The following is a 16,447-nucleotide window of genomic DNA, read 5'->3' as shown; positions in this document are numbered from 1 at the left end:
ATGTTTCTTTGCTGTAGCATGTTTATTTGCTGTACTATATGTCTTTGCTGTACTGTTTCTTTGCTGTACTATGTTTCTTTGCACTGTACTATGTTTCTATGCTGTACTATGTTTCTTTGGTGTAGTATGTTTCTTTGCTGTAGCATGTTTATTTGCTGTACTATATGTCTTTGCCGTACTGTTTCTTTGCTGTACTATGTTTCTTTGCACTGTACTATGTTTCTATGCTGTACTATGTTTCTTTGGTGTAGTATGTTTCTTTGCTGTACTACGTGTCTTTGCTGTAGTATGTTTATTTGCTGTACTATGTTTCTTTGCTGTAGTATGTTTATTTGCTGTACTATGTTTCTTTGCTTACTATGTTTCTTTGCTGTAGTATGTTTCTTTGTTGTACTGTGTTGTACTATGTTTCTTTACTGTACTGTTTCTTTGCTTTACTGTTTCTTTGCTGTAGTATGTTTATTTGCTGCACTATGCTTCTTTGCTGTACTATGTTTATTTGCTGTACTATGTTTCTTCGCTTACTATGTTTCTTTACTGTAGTATGTTTCTTTGTTGTACTGTGTTGTACTATGTTTCTTTACTGTACTGTTTCTTTGCTTTACTGTTTCTTTGCTGTAGTATGTTTATTTGCTGTACTATGCTTCTTTGCTGTACTATGTTTATTTGCTGTACTGTTTCTTTGCTGTACTACGTTTCTTTGCTGTAGTTTGTTTATTTGCTCTTCTGTTTTTATTTGCTGTACTGTGTCTTTTCTCGGTACTATGTTTCTTTGCTGTACTATGTTTCTTTGCTGTAGCATGTTCCTTTGCTGTACTATGTTTATTTGCTGTACTGTGTTTCTTTACTGTAGTATGTTTATTTGCTGTACTGTTTCTTTTCTCTGTACTATGTTTCTTTGCTGTAGTATGTTTCTTTGCTGTACTGTTTGTTGCTCTGTACTATGTTTCTTTGCTGAGTTATGTTTCTTTACTCTGTACTATGTTTCTTTGTTGTACTATGTTTCTTTTCTCTGTACTATGTTTCTTTGCTGTAGTATGTTTCTTTGCTGTACTGTTTCTTTGCTCTGTACTATGTTTCTTTGCTTTACTATGTTTCTCTGCAGTAGTATGTGTATTTGCTGTATTATGTTTCTTTGCTGTAGTATGATTCTTTGCTGTTCTGTTTTTTACTGTACCGTTTCTTTGCTGTACTATGTTTCTTTGCTGTAGTATGTTTCTTTGCTGTACTATGTTTCTTTGCTCTGTACTTTCTTTGCTGTAGTATGTTTCTTTGCTCTGTACTATGTTTCCTTGCTGAAGTATGTTTCTTTGCTCTGTACTATGTTTCTTTGCTGTAGTATGTTTCTTTGCTGTACTGTTTCTTTGCTGTAGTATGTTTCTTTAATGTACTGTTTCTTTGCTCTGTACTATGTTTCTTCGCTGTAGTATGTTTCTTTGCTGTAGTATGTTTCTTTAATGTACTGTTTCTTTGCACTGTACTATGTTTCTTTGCTGTAGTATGTTTATTTGCTGTATTATGTTTCTTTGCTGTAGTATGTTTCTTTGCTGTTCTATGTTTTTTACTGTACCGTTTCTTTGCTGTACTATGTTTCTTTGCTGTAGTATGTTTCTTTGCTGTACTATGTTTCTTTGCTCTGTACTGTTTCTTTGCTGTGGTATGTTTCTTTGCTGTATTGTGTTTCTTTGCTCTGTACTATGTTTCCTTGCTGTAGCATGTTCCTTTGCTGTACTATGTTTATTTGCTGTACTGTGTTTCTTTACTGTAGTATGTTTATTTGCTGTACTGTTTCTTTTCTCTGTACTATGTTTCTTTGCTGTAGTATGTTTCTTTGCTTACTATGTTTCTTTGCTGTAGTATGTTTCTTTGCTGTACTGTTTGTTTGCTCTGTACTATGTTTCTTTGCTGAGTTATGTTTCTTTACTCTGTACTATGTTTCTTTGTTGTAGTATGTTTCTTTTCTCTGTACCATGTTTCTTTGCTGTAGTATGTTTCTTTGCTGTACTGTTTCTTTGCTCTGTACTATGTTTCTTTGCTTTACTATGTTTCTCTGCTGTAGTATGTTTATTTGCTGTATTATGTTTCTCTGCTGTAGTATGTTTATTTGCTGTATTATGTTTCTTTGCTGTAGTATGTTTCTTTGCTGTTCTGTTTTTTACTGTACCGTTTCTTTGCTGTACTATGTTTCTTTGCTGTAGTATGTTTCTTTGCTGTACTATGTTTCTTTGCTCTGTACTTTCTTTGCTGTAGTATGTTTCTTTGCTCTGTACTATGTTTCCTTGCTGAAGTATGTTTCTTTGCTCTGTACTATGTTTCTTTGCTGTAGTATGTTTCTTTGCTGTACTGTTTCTTTGCTGTAGTATGTTTCTTTAATGTACTGTTTCTTTGCTCTGTACTATGTTTCTTTGCTGTAGTATGTTTCTTTGCTGTAGTATGTTTCTTTAATGTACTGTTTCTTTGCACTGTACTATGTTTCTTTGCTGTATTATGTTTATTTGCTGTATTATGTTTCTTTGCTGTACTATGTTTCTTTGCTGTTCTATGTTTTTTACTGTACCGTTTCTTTGCTGTACTATGTTTCTTTGCTGTAGTATGTTTCTTTGCTGTACTATGTTTCTTTGCTCTGTACTGTTTCTTTGCTGTAGTATGTTTCTTTGCTGTAGTGTGTTTCTTTGCTCTGTACTATGTTTCCTTGCTGAAGTATGTTTCTTTGCTGTACCATGTTTCTTTGCTGTAGTATGATTCTTTGCTGTAGTGTGTTGATTTGCTTTAAGATGTTTTCTAATAAATGTTTAGCTTTTCTATGTTTAAACACTTACTTTGGCAATATGTACAGTCTTACGTCATGCCAATAAAGCCATTTGAATTGAATTGAGAGAGAGAGAAAGCAAGAGAGAGAGGGAATGAAAAAGAATAGCGAAAAGGAAGAGGCTGAATTATCCATGAGGTTCAACTGGTGTTTCCTGTTAAAGCTCTTATCTCGAATCATTTAGGCAGACCTTCACCTCTACATGAACATGAACACACACACACACACACACACACACACACACACACACCAATGTATGCACCACAGTGGGCTCGGACTGGCAATCTGACAACTCTGGCAGATGCCAGATGGGCCAGCCCACTAGTGGGCCACAAGGCCAGAAATGTGGGAAACTAACTCGACCTGCCGGCTGCGGCCCACTTGATGTTGGAACAGCCCGTCTGACTGGGGGATGAATACACAGGCCCAATTATCAATAGGCCACCTATATTGTAAGTCAGGTGCAGGGAGTGCTACCCTTATCCTCCCCCCACCCCTTCAAGTGGATGCATCCACCCATGTTCCTCAGAGGTCAAGCGGGAAATAATCAAATCAAGAGATAACAATAAAGCTAGTCTGAAATGGATGAAGTTCCTGAAAAGCAAAAAGTTGGAGCGGAAAAAGGTCAGAGAGAAAAAGAAAAAACCTCGAGGCTGATGCCACAGAATGTTTTAACACATTTATTCAAAAGTACCAATGCCACTGATGAGACATCAGGTCAGACACGGTGTTCTGTTCTATTCGCTGCTTCAGGCCGCTGTGCTGTTTTTTAAATAATGTCACGGCAACAGTGTTATTACGGCTCAGCTGATTAGTCACTCTGAGTCCGCTCCACTAGGGTGCAGGCATGCTGCCTGTCACAGCCAGACAATAGCAGTGAATGAACCCGTTTAAATAGTGTCGATAGCATGAAATCCCCACTGTTAAGCCTGACGTGTGAATTGCCTCCGGATCAGCTGCGAACACAATGTCGGATGATTGACTATAAATGAAGCGCTGTTAATTAATGTCCAATTTCAGACACACTTCCAGATCATCATTAGGCAAGGCCTACATTCAGGAAAGCTCTTGTTTAGGGTGAAAACTGAGTTTGGCTATTTTATTTCATGATGACAGCATGGCATTTTGTCATAGACTACATTCATGACGTATGATTATGTCAGATGTGTTTTACTTCTTTTTTTGGGGGGGGGGGGATTTTTCCTCCTTTTTCTCCCCAATTGTATCCGGCCAATTACCCCACTCTTTCGAGCAGTTCGTCGCTGCTCCACCCCCTCTGCCAACCCAGGGAGGGCTGCAGACTACCACATGCCTCCTCTGACACATGTGGAGTCACCAGCCGCTTATTTTCACCTGACAGTGAGGCGTTTTGCCAGGGGGACGTAGCACATGGGAAGATTATGCTATTCCCTCCAGTTCCCCTTCCTGCCTGAACAGGCGCCCTGACCTACCAGAAGAGGCGCTAGTTTAGCGAACAGGACACATACCAACACCCGGCTTCCCACCCACAGACACGGCCAATTGTGTCTGTAGGGATGCCCAACCAAGCTGGAAGTAACACGGGGATTCAAACCGGCGATCCCCATGCTGGCAGGCAACGGAATAGACCGCTACACTACCTGGATGCCCAATATGTGTTTTATTTACGTTACGGACTGTAGCATAAGTGCACTGAGAGTTGGGTTGCCCATTGTCAATGATTAAAATCCAAAGTGCGCCTCTTGGGGTGCCGACTTTTCCTCTAGGCTGTTTCTTGAGTATTTATTTATTTATTACATCATTTTATGAAACCCTGTAGGTACACCTGTGGTTGAGGTGCCAACTTGATATCTATTGTTTAGCTTATATGTTATAAATAGCCTGATATTGCTTTATACAACTCATAAGTGCATATATTGGGGAAAAAAGGGGCAGGTCCAGACAAAAATTGCCAGGACCAAATTTTGTTCCCAGTCCAACCAAGCATCACATTTAAGGTACATTTTAATGGACTGGATTTCAGTGACCAGTTTAAAGTATTCATCTGGAGGCAAGATTAGTGAAATCAGTGTAGCTGAGTGTCAATTTTCTGCACGCACATATATCATTTGTAAGATGGTGTCTATTCTATAGCCATCCATACTTCAAGAATGTCCCTGGGTCAGGCGATATAGTAGAGAAATATAAAGCCTACTCAGCTCACCACACTTACCTCCCCAGTACAAACTTTACGGCTCAAAACAACAACAAGATTTATTTATAGAGCATACTTCATACAGGATTGCAAAAAAATTTGTTTAACACAAGATGAAAAGAAAAGATGAAAAAATGACAAGAAATAAAAGTGCTGAACAAAACCAGAACACTAAAAATTAAGACATTAAAATAGATGAAATTACCTCAACAGGTTGGATACACCAAAGAACAAGAGAGATTCTTCAAGGAAAAGCAATGCTGAGAAGCTAAGTCTTGACATTATTCTTATAAATATCTAGCGATGAGGAGTTTTTCAGACCCTCTGGCAGGATGTTTCAAAGAATGGGACCACAATACCTAAATGCCCTCTAACTCCTCTTAGACCTGATCCTTGAAACAGTTAAGAAGCCAGTAAAGGAGGATGTAAGGGGTCTACAGGAGACACACCTTAAAATAATCTTAACTAGATAGGGAGCGACAGCATCACTGATTGGTTCAAAAATTAATGATTGAATCTTTTTTTGATGGACTCTTGCAGTTGATGTTTGCTAATTTTTTTCATGGGTTGCACTGGTAAAAGGTCATTGAAGTGATCAAGTCCAATTAAGGTAAATAAAAGGATGAACCAGTTTCTCTGCATCCTGCTGTGTTACAAAAAGCTCTCACCTTGACTATGTTTCTGAGGTGGAAAGAGGCAGCTTTTTTTCACCATGTTGATATGCAAGTTAAAATTTAGATCAGGGGGTCTACACCACACCTAGATTTCTTACTTCTGGCTTTGTCTTAGAAGCCACGGCACCTAGCTTTTGACAAACTAAGTCCTTTCTGGGACAAATAAGTAACATTTCAATCTCACTAATTTTTTCTTTTAATTTTTCTCCCCAATTGTACATAGCCAATTGCCCCACTCTTACCCACATCCAGCTTCCCACCCGTAGACACGGCCGACCAAACCGGAGGTAACACGGGGATTCGAACCGGCGATCCCTATGTTGATAGGCAATGAAATAGACTGCTGCGCTACCCGGGCAACCCCAATCTTACTCATTTAATTAAAAATTAGTTCTGTCATATCATATATTTATATTTAAAGATATCAGTGAAGCAGTAAGTTAACACAGAAATGCTGCCATTTGACTCCACAGATAGATAGAGCTAACAGCAGCAACATGCAAAAGATAGTTCACCCCATGTTCACAAATGATATTTCCTAAGGGCAGCGCATACAGGTAGATCAGGAGGGGGCCTGGTCTGCTGCTCTGAGGGATACCACAGTCTGTACTGATATACTTTGGCGAAGTGGTCATCAAATTTCATGGCAAACTGCCTTCCAGTGATATACGAAGCCAGTTAAGAAAGCTGCCTAGGAGGCCAATCCAATTTCCCAATCTTTTAATTAAAATGATATGTTATATTGTGTTGGATGTGGTGCTAACATCCAAAAGAGTAAAATGGATACAGAGTTGTAATCAATGCCGAGTCTTAGATCATGGATAACCTTAACCAGCGCTCTCTTTCCTTTGTTCAACTCTGAAGTCTGACTGGATGTTATTTCCAGTGAAATAAGGATCTATTTACTTAAAACCCACTTCTCAAATGCTTTACTCAAAATGTGACATTGGACAGAAATTGCTAAAATCAGAGCTGTTAAGGAAAAGCCTTGCATATATTTCCATGATAATGTCACAAAATCTTTTTACAGTCGTCGTACCTTTCTTCTCCTTTCCCTCCTCCTCCACATCTCCAGCACCCAGCAGAGTGAAGATGATGCCAGTCTGAGAGTTAATGCCCACAGCTGTCACCAGCATTCTCCCCGAGCCCTCCATCACATGGGTACCTACAACAAAGACTCATATTTACTTATAGCTGAGGTTAGGTTATAACAATCATAATAACAACAATAATACATTTTATTTGTATAGCACCTTTCATCATCAGAGACAACCTCAAAGTGCTTGACAGTTCATTAAAACAATAAAACAGAAAATAGATATACTATTCAGTTAAATTAAAATCTTTTCTGAATAAAAACTTCTTAAGGCCCATTTTAAAGTAGGCTTGTGTCTGAGGAGCCCTTAGGTGGTCTGGGAAGGCATTCCAGAGATGGGAGGCAACATGAGCTTGCCCCATCTTACATGGGCTTGTCCCATCTTACCTGTCTGATCTCCTTAACTTGTACATTCCATCTCGAGCTCATCACTCTCGAAATACAGGGCTCCTGTGTGTACCCAGAGTTAAAACGAAGTCAGCTGGTGGCAGGGCCTTTTCCTATCAGGCCGCGTTCTTGTGGAATAACCTGCCTGCTGCCATCAGACAATCAGAGTCTGTTGAGTCCTTTAAATCCAAACTTAAAACTCATCTTTTTGCCTTCGCTTACAATTAGTTGCCTTTAAGTTGAGTGCTTCACAACCTGTACTGCATGGCGGGTCGGTTTCTGTCTCAGTGAATTTACCAACCACTGTTCTGCCCACGAGATTATAGCGTATAGAGTATAGATTACTGACTATTGCAAACTGTTCTCTTCTCTCACGTCCTTTCTCTCTCTCTGAATGATGTCTTCTCTTTTCTCTTCTTCTGTGAGTGTGAATGGTGTGATGTGAGTCTCCCGTGTGCACGTGTAGTCTGTCCTCCTCCGAAGTCTCCATGGCGATGGTGGTCACCACCTGGATGCTGCTTGGCATCCTCCTCATTACATTCTTTATATATTCTATAATCCATATAATTTTGTTATCCTGTTTCAGTGTTGTATCTTTCTCTTTCTCTGATGTGACTAATGTCTTTTCTTGTCTCTCCTCCTTTGTATGTGAATGGTGTCATGTGAGTCTCCATTGTATGCATTTTTAGTCTGTCTTCCTGCCAGGTCTACATGGTGATGGTGCCCATGTGGCTCAGGTCCTGGGCTGCTCCAGTGGCATCTGGACACTGCTTGGTGTCCTCTTCATCATAGTCTTCATATATCTTATAATTCCATTATAATTCTGTTATCCTCTTTCAATGTTGTATTCTGTAAATGTTGTTTTATTCTGTGTACACAACATCGACTGCACGTCTGTCTTTCTTGGGTGAGAGATCCCTTCTCTGTTGCTCTCCCTGAGGTTTCTTCCTATTTTTTCTCCTTGTTATTTTTTTTTTTTTTAGCGGTTGTTTCTTATCCGATGCGAGGGTCTAAGGACAGGATGTTGTATTAATGTAAAGTCCCCTAGGGCAAATTTGTAATTTGTGATATTGGGATATACAAATGAAATTGAAAATTGACTTAACAGAGGAAAATGCTCAGTCTCCCATTGAACGGAGCTTCATCCTGGGAGTGTGGAGGAGAAAGCTGCTGCCAGACAGGTGAGTGGAAGAGGGATTGTGGGGGGTGAGCAGAACTTTGAGGTATGGAGGTGTGTTGCCGTCGATGCGTTTGAAGGTTAATAGCATGGTTTTGAAGTTGATACTGTGGGAGATGGGAAGCCAGTGCAGGGAAGCCAGGTTGAATGTGGTAGTGTTTCCACTCTCTCATCATGATCCTGGCAGCGCCGTTCTGGATGTACTGGAGATTCTGAAGGCTCCTGCCAGGAATCCTGATCAAGAGTGTGTTGCTGTAGTCCAGCCAGTAGCCCAGAAACAAAGGTGTGGACGAGCTTCTCTGCATCAGCGAGGGTGAGGGTAGGACAGTTTGGCGATGTTTTTAAGGTGGTAGAATGAGGTCTTGCAGAGATATTTAACCTTGGTGTCAAAGGTTAGGGAGGGGTCAAACTTGATACTGAGGTTGGTGATTGAGGAGGAGAGGGAGATGATTAGGCCAGCAATGATGAGAGGGGTTGTAGGAGAAAGTTTAACCTGGTGTGAGGGGTGCCAATGAGAAGGGCCTCAGTTTTGCTGCTGTTTAGCTGAAGGAAGTTATGCCCATTACCCCTAGTCCTACCACAATCCATTGTAATCACCAGGTGTAGGGGTAAAACCAAAAAAATAAAACCTACTATTTAGAAATGTAAAACAAACCTGAGAGCAGCATGGGGTCTTTGTCCACAGACTTGCGCACATGGTCAGACTCTCCCGTGAGAGAACTCTCATCTATCTTTAGATCATTGCCCTGAATCAGAATACCATCAGTTGGCAGCAGGTCCCCTGGAAACATGGACAGAAATCTGTGTAAGCTTTTAATAACATTGCTAGTGTTTTTGGTTAGTGACACAACAGGGTTTCTATTTGGACTCATAACAAATACATCAGGTGTTTGTTAGGTGTAGGCCTCACAAGATGATTACACAGAAGAGAACACAAGAGAGGCAAAAAATAATAATCTGGGGGCAGATCTGTAGAAGCCTGTTCAAAACACCTTCAGGTATGGATGCCAGTTGGGGATACACTGTATTGAAAGAATCGTTTCTCCAATTTTGCCATTTTTGTTTCCACTTTGACAGATAAAATTATTTCACATAAAAAAATACAAGTCAAACTATCACCAAACCACGTGACTAAAGATATATATTAAAAAATGTCAGCAAAGGAAAATTTAACTGACTGGTCTCCTGAAACAGTGAATTTTTGGATGAGGCAACATTTCATTTGGAGACTATCAACTCAGTTGTTAGTCTCCAATCTCCAACCTAACCTCCAAATCCCGTTGCAGGTTAGGTTAAATTAGAATTGGTATAGTAAAACAAAGTAAGCTGTGGCAAAATATGGTAAGGTAATGAAGATTGAGTAGAGTTAGGTTAGGTGAGTTAAGGTCATTAAAGTTAAGGTATAGTAATGTAGTCTGTTTGGCTAGGTGGGTTGTCTGTATGCACACATAGTGCATTTTTTGATATTTGGCTAGTTTAAGTGTAGCTGAGTTACATCAAAAGTATGATTAAGTAAGAGACAGACCAGAGACAGAGAGAGAGAGCGAGAGAGAGAGAGAGCAAGAGACCAAATGAATGAATAAGTCTGAGTGAGCAAAAGAGTGTGTGTGCCAATAAATTAATGTGAGAGTGAGTGATTAAAGCATACACTTAGCATGTGTATATGTGCAGTACTACAGAATTTGTTTTCATTATGTCTCACCGTATTTGACTTGGGCTATGTCTCCCACTACCATATCAGCCACAGGAATCTGGATGACATTTCCTTTCCGCACCACAGTAAACTTCTGCTCCTGCTCGATCCGGCTCTGAAGACCCCGAAACTGCTTCTCCTTGGACCAGTCATTAAATGCCGTTACCAAGACGACGCACACCACAGATAGCAAGATGGCTGCCCCCTCGATCCAGCCAGCCTCCGCCTCACCTTCATCCTCCGCACCCCCTGACACATTCCCACATGCTGTGGAAAGAAAGACAGGGATGGATGGATGAGTAAATTGAGGTCTAGACATATGTTTTCACTATTTTAACTTAATTGTAATAATCACGAGGTGTACCAGATGTACACCAGTGCAACACAAAGACAAAAACACACCCAAAAAACTACAAGAACATCCATCCATTATCCAAACTGCTTATCTCAACTGGGGTCACAGGGATGCTGGAGCCTATACCAGCAGTCATTGGGCGGCAGGCGGGGAGACACCCTGGACAGGCTGCCAGTCCATCACAGGGCCATCTATCTATCTATCTATCTATCTATCTATCTATCTATCTATCTATCTATCTATCTATCTATCTCTAAATGAAGAAGAAAAAAATCACTGTCCAGGAGAACGAACGCTAGCCAGGATGACTGTCAGAACTGCCGGTCTACATGGGCTAGCAGTTAGTTTAGCCTGCCCCGCGTCCGCGTCCTGTCAGAGAGCCCTCGGTGTTTCCTCTTCGGGCACAGCTCCGGTCAGGGCCGTGGTCCTTGGGCCCACAGGATGCAGCAGACCAACCTCCCCCAGCCAGACATCTTCGACACACCTCCCCGCACTCCACACGACGACACTAAAAACACAGTCAAGGCTAGGCGAGGCTGCCGCCAGACGGCCCTCGGTGTTATCGGAACTGCCGGTCTGCATGGGCTAGCAGTTAGCTTAGCCTGCCCCGCTTCCGCGTCCTGTCAGACCGCCCACGGCGTTACCTCTTTGGGCACAGTTCCAGGCAAGGCCGTGGTCCCTGCGCCCACAGGATGCAGCAGACCAAGCTCTCCCAGCCGATCCAGCGCCAGCTGTCTCAGCCATCTGACGACGACAAACTAATGCCCCTTTTCCACTTACACGGTACCAGCTCAACTCGACTCGACCCGACTAGCTTCTGTGTCGTTTTCCATTACCGTAACAGTACCCCTTCAGTGTAGCTGGTCGTCATAGCGACGCCTGGTTTTCCAAAATATACTTTTACGATAACTCCGCTTCGACCGCTTCGGTATTTCAAAATGGCTGCCGCTAGATCCAACGCAGAGCCCTAGAAAGAGAGAGTTGCGTCAATGTGAGGGGTCAGAACGCGAGAGGGTCACGTGGTTCATGTAGCCGCCGAATAGTTCCAAACGAAGCTTGGCGGGTCATTTAAATGAACTGCTTAGCCGCGATTTCTGATAACTACTAACCAATATTTTCAGACTTTTACATTCATATATAGATATAGACACATCCCAACGTGACACATATTCTATGCGCGCTGTTTGGAACTATCCGGGGCTCCCATGATCCGCCATTGCTGTTGGCCCATTGACGTCTACGGAGTTGACGTAAAGCTCTCTTTCTAGGGCTCTGATCCAACGGGATGTAGGCACGGAAGTAGCCGTGATTGGCTGTTGTAACCGTGAATGGCTGTTGCGTCGGCCAATAGACAGCGCGGAACCTCGAAGCGCGCCGACTTGAGACCAGAGCCCTGGAAAGAGAGAGTTGCGTCAATGAGGGGTCAGAACGCGAGAGGGTCACGTGGTTCATGTAGCCGCCGAATAGTTCCAAACAAAGCTTGGCGGGTCATTTAAATGAACTGCTTAGCCGCGATTTCTGGTAACTACTAACCAATATTTTCAGATATATATAGATATAGATATATTCCAACGTGACACATATTCTATGCGCACTGTTTGGAACTATCCGTGGCTCCCATGATCCGCCATTGCTGTTAAATAATTGGCCCATTGACGTCTACGGAGTTGACGTAACTCTCTCTTTCTAGGGCTCTGCTTGAGACGGATGATGCGCACTGAAACATTTAGCTAGCTGGCGTACAACTGGCCTTAACATTGCCAGATTGTACTGTAACCCTAACCCTACCACTACTGCTATCGCTAGCTAACTAACGTTAACTTAATTCGCCCCAACTATTGCTCTGTCTGTCGGTCTGGCAGTCAGTGCGCTTCGAGGTTCCGTGCCGTCTATTGGCCGACGCAACAACCAATCACGTCTACTTCCGTGCCTACACCCTGTTGGGTCTGGCAGCAACCCTTTCAAAATGCCTTGTTTTTTTTCCGACCCGCATTCCGGGAACTCTGCCTCTGATTAGCTAGTACTCGTTGCCTCCATTGATTAGGTTGGTTAAGGTTAGGGTTAGGGTGGGGTTAGGGATAGGATTAGCCAATCAGAGATAGAGTAGGGGCGGGTCTTCCCGGAATCCAGGAGGGAAAAATAATAACGCTTTCAAAATGCAGGGCGATATCCCATGTGCGCTTTGATGACGCAGTGACGCAAACGACGCATGACGCGTTTCTCTGACCAATCAGATGTCTGCATTGATTTTGGTACCAACTCCAGTATTTTTTTGGAACTTTGACAAAGATGGTACCAGAAAAGTGTAACAGTTACCAAAATGCCGGTACTTTCCAGTAATGGAAAGCGAAAAAAAGGCGAGTCGAGTCGAGTGAAGTTGAGCCGGTACCATGTAGTAGACACAGACTTGGACATGGACGGTATACTGGGTGAGGCCACCGCAAACGTGAATTCGCGCCGCCATCTTCCCACACCGGAAGCAGAAAGTGATAGTTTAATATAACTAAAATACAGCAGGTGGTTAGCTCAGAAGGTAAGTAAGAATGCTGGTTTTCCCACCGGAGATCGGGGGTTGAGGGACGAGTCTCCAGTAAGAATCCCTGGCTTACACTCCTAATTCTATTCAAGCCAACCACCTCTTAAATGTAAAGCGCTTTGGATAAAAGCATCTGCTAAATGAAAACGTGTAATACTTGGGAAATTATCAGTGGAGGAACAAACATTACTTTATTAAAGATATTGGTGTTATGGTATGTATTGGGATGAATGATTGTATAGTTCCTGTGTATTTCTGCTTTAAGTATTATGATGTAAAACAACTTTCAGACTGTTTCGTCTGTTATCATTGATGTGACCAGCACTGTAGCACGAGCTCTCCAAGCACTTTGAGAAGAGAAAGTAAAATAATGCGTTAGCTGAACTTTTCACCTAAAGTAAACACTGCATCCCAGGAGTCCAGTTAGTCAGCTGAATCATTTACTTGTGCAAAACTCAACCCCAGTGCTAGTCTCACTCTTGCAAACTTGTGGTCTCTATTCCCTTTCTCCATCCATCTCCCTCTCCTACTGCACCACTCAAATGAATGGCTGTGAATGCTTTCTCCTACCCCTGAACTCTGCCACAGGCTCCTTTTCATCTCTCCTCCTGCCTTACCACCCCAGAAAAGAGGCTGGCAGAAGAAGAGGTCCAAGAGAATGATGGATTCTGCAGCTTCTCTATCTCTCCCACTACTTCTCCCCCCCATGTAACCCCGTCTCCCCAATCTTGTCTCTTCATTCAACCTTCATTCATTCAACCCCAGAAAATATTGATTGCTGGGGGTGCGGGGGGAATCCAGCAAACCCCCCACTACTTTTTTTCTCCAACTCCTCTCCAACTTCCCCTCTCCAGCTTTATTTATGCTCTCTTCTGCCGCTAACCACCTATCCTCACCCTCGCTCTCCTCCCCGGGAGGTTGGTAGAAGGAGAGGCCCAGAGAGATGATGGCGGCGATCTCCAGAATGATGAGCGTGACATCCTGCAGGGCCTCCCACACCAGCTCCAGGAAGGTCTTGGGCTTCTTCGGGGGAATGAAGTTTTGGCCGAACGCCTGGTGCCTACGCTCAAGGTCTACTGGGTCTCCAGTCAGACCTGAAAGAGAGAGAGAGCGTGAGATGGATAGAGAGAGATGAAGAGAAAGATAGAGATGAAGAGAGAGAGTGAGAGATGGAGAGAATAAGAGAGACAGACAGGCAGGGACAGATAGATAATAAATAAGAAAGAGAACTAGAGAGTAAGAATAGTGATGTTAGCATATTTGTATGGCTACATAGACAGAAACTGGCACTCCCATACATTAGAATTATAAATAAAATAAACCACAATCACACATGTTTGCATATGTAGACTAGTCACTTTTTGGAACTTTCCAGTGTTGCTTGTCTACATCAGTGTAGTGTTGTGATACCAGACAGTCAGAGATCTCCACCTACCCTCCAGTTGAGCAAAGCATTTAAAGACTGAGTTGTGTGTCTAACATCAGTGAAGTTTTTCGTTATAGGGAATTTTATGAAAACTTCATCTTAAGCACCAAATAGTAAGCATTGTTTATGAGATGGACACACAAAAAACTCATGTAATACACACATACTCAGACTCGCAACAACATCATTCAGATCACACTCTATCTTGCCCATTAGCTAAACCAGTTTACCAAACACAAACACCCCCGTAATCTCAACATATCAAAGTTAACTGCCGTTCAGACCCTTTTCTCCTCGCTGCAGGACTCCCTGCTTACTCCTTCTCTTCCATGACCGCTCACCAACATTTCTCTACCTTCTGCCTCACACGGATGAGTTTGTTTCCATGGAGATGAGAAAATCGGGCCCAGGGCTTCCTGTCTCTAGCAGATTCTGCCCAGCAACAGGTGATCTCATTCCACCACAGCACCGGTTAGGAGGGGAAACTATTTTAGGATTGGCTGTTGGTGAGGGGAAAGGTAATTTGTTGGCCGTGGTTGGCCACGCTTGGTGGCAATCTTAGCATTTTTTTTGGGAGGGGAGGGTGTTTGCACGTGTTTGTGTCCTAAAACGTACGCTAGTCCAGCGGGCTTGCTGCAGGGACTCAGCCACTGCTCCCAGCATAGCGGCGCTGTTGTGAATAGCACTATGATGGCTCAACAGGATTTAGACATTGGGGAGGTAAAAAGAGAGTGGAAGAGAGAACAAAACCGAGAGAAAACAAGTGACCTTATTGTTCTGCAATCTTAGCTAGCTGTATTCTCCATTTGTTGGTGTAGTCCTCCCTCCATCTCTCTCTTTCTCGCTCTCTCGCCCATTCTACCATTCGACCCCCATTCTCCTCTTCCCCTGACTTCCACTTTAGCTTCTTCCCTCTCTGCCCATCTCTTTCGCTTTCTCTCTCAATCTCCCCTTGATGTGTCCTTGACAATGCGGCAGGCTGTTCTAGCTTTTCCTCATCAACCCCCACCCCCCTCCACACACTCACTCATTTCTCCTCCTCCTCCTTTCTCTCTCTTCAATGTGTATATAATGCTCTTATGCTGCAATGCCGGGGTATCCATATCGATGTGCTGTTGCACGTGTGTGTGTGTGTGTGTGTGTGTGTGTGTGTGTGTGTGTGTGTGTGTGTGTGTGTGTGTATCTTTGATCCTGTTCCATACTGGTTTAACAGTTCGATTCCCCCACTCTGCCATGTGTATCACGTTACAAATGGTGTTGTCCGGGATCAATCATATCATGATGTATATCATGATGTATATTATGATATATATCATGAAGTATATTATGATGTATGTATATCATAATGTATATTATGATGTGTGTATGTAATTATGTATATCATGATGTGTATATCATGACATATGTACATCATGATGTATATTATGATGTATATTATTATCTATATCATTATGTATATTATGATGTATGTATATTATGATGTATATCATGATGTGTATATCATTATATATGTACATCATGATGTATATTATGATGTTTATATATTGTGTATATTATGATCTATATTATGATGGCTATTATGATCTGTATCATGAAGTATAGTATGATGTATGTATATCATGATGTATATTATTATATATATCATGATGTATATTATGATGTGTATCATGATGTATATTATGATGTATGTACATCATGATGTATATTATGATGTATGTATATCATGATGTTTATTATGATGCATACTATGATCTATATCATGATGTATAATATGATCTATATCATGATGTATATTATGATGTATGTACAAACCCCAACTCCAATGAAGTTGGGACGTTGTGTAAAACGTAAATAAAAACAGAATACAATAATTTGCAAATCCTTTTCGGCCTATATTCAATTGAATACACTACAAAGACAAGATATTTAATGTCCAAACTGATAAACTTTATTGTTTTTTTTGCAAATATTCACTCATTTTGAATTTTATGTCTGCAACACATTCCAAAGAAGCTGGGACAGTGGCATGTTTACCACTGTGTTACACCACCTTTCCTTTTAACAACACTCAATAAGTGTTTGGGAACTGAGGACACTAACTGTTGAAGCTTTGTAGGTGGA

At 41.9% G+C, this 16,447-nt stretch overlaps 1 protein-coding gene across 7 annotated transcripts in view; it reads right to left on the bottom strand.

The window, feature by feature from the left end:
- atp2b3b (ATPase plasma membrane Ca2+ transporting 3b) overlaps window positions 1-16,447 on the bottom strand; it is a 99,047-nt gene that overhangs the window by 62,460 nt on the left and 20,140 nt on the right. For 3 of the 7 annotated variants that reach the window (XM_056273306.1, XM_056273307.1, XM_056273308.1), the window contains exons 2-5: window positions 13,797-13,994; window positions 10,019-10,276; window positions 8,972-9,097; window positions 6,696-6,821 (exon numbers count right to left, since the gene is read on the bottom strand). In XM_056273306.1, coding sequence (XP_056129281.1) covers window positions 6,696-6,821; window positions 8,972-9,097; window positions 10,019-10,276; window positions 13,797-13,994 — 708 coding nt within the window. Of the gene's footprint in view, window positions 1-1,786; window positions 1,799-6,695; window positions 6,822-8,971; window positions 9,098-10,018; window positions 10,277-13,796; window positions 13,995-16,447 lie in introns of all 7 variants that reach the window. The other 4 variants (XM_056273310.1, XM_056273311.1, XM_056273309.1 and 1 more) reach the window with 3 other exon arrangements.

This window comes from Lampris incognitus, chromosome 2 (genome assembly GCF_029633865.1).
Source record: "Lampris incognitus isolate fLamInc1 chromosome 2, fLamInc1.hap2, whole genome shotgun sequence".
In the NCBI taxonomy this organism is placed as follows: domain Eukaryota; kingdom Metazoa; phylum Chordata; class Actinopteri; order Lampriformes; family Lampridae; genus Lampris; species Lampris incognitus.
The sequence above is the reverse complement of the archived record's forward strand: the minus strand, read 5'-3'. Positions and strand labels throughout refer to the sequence as shown.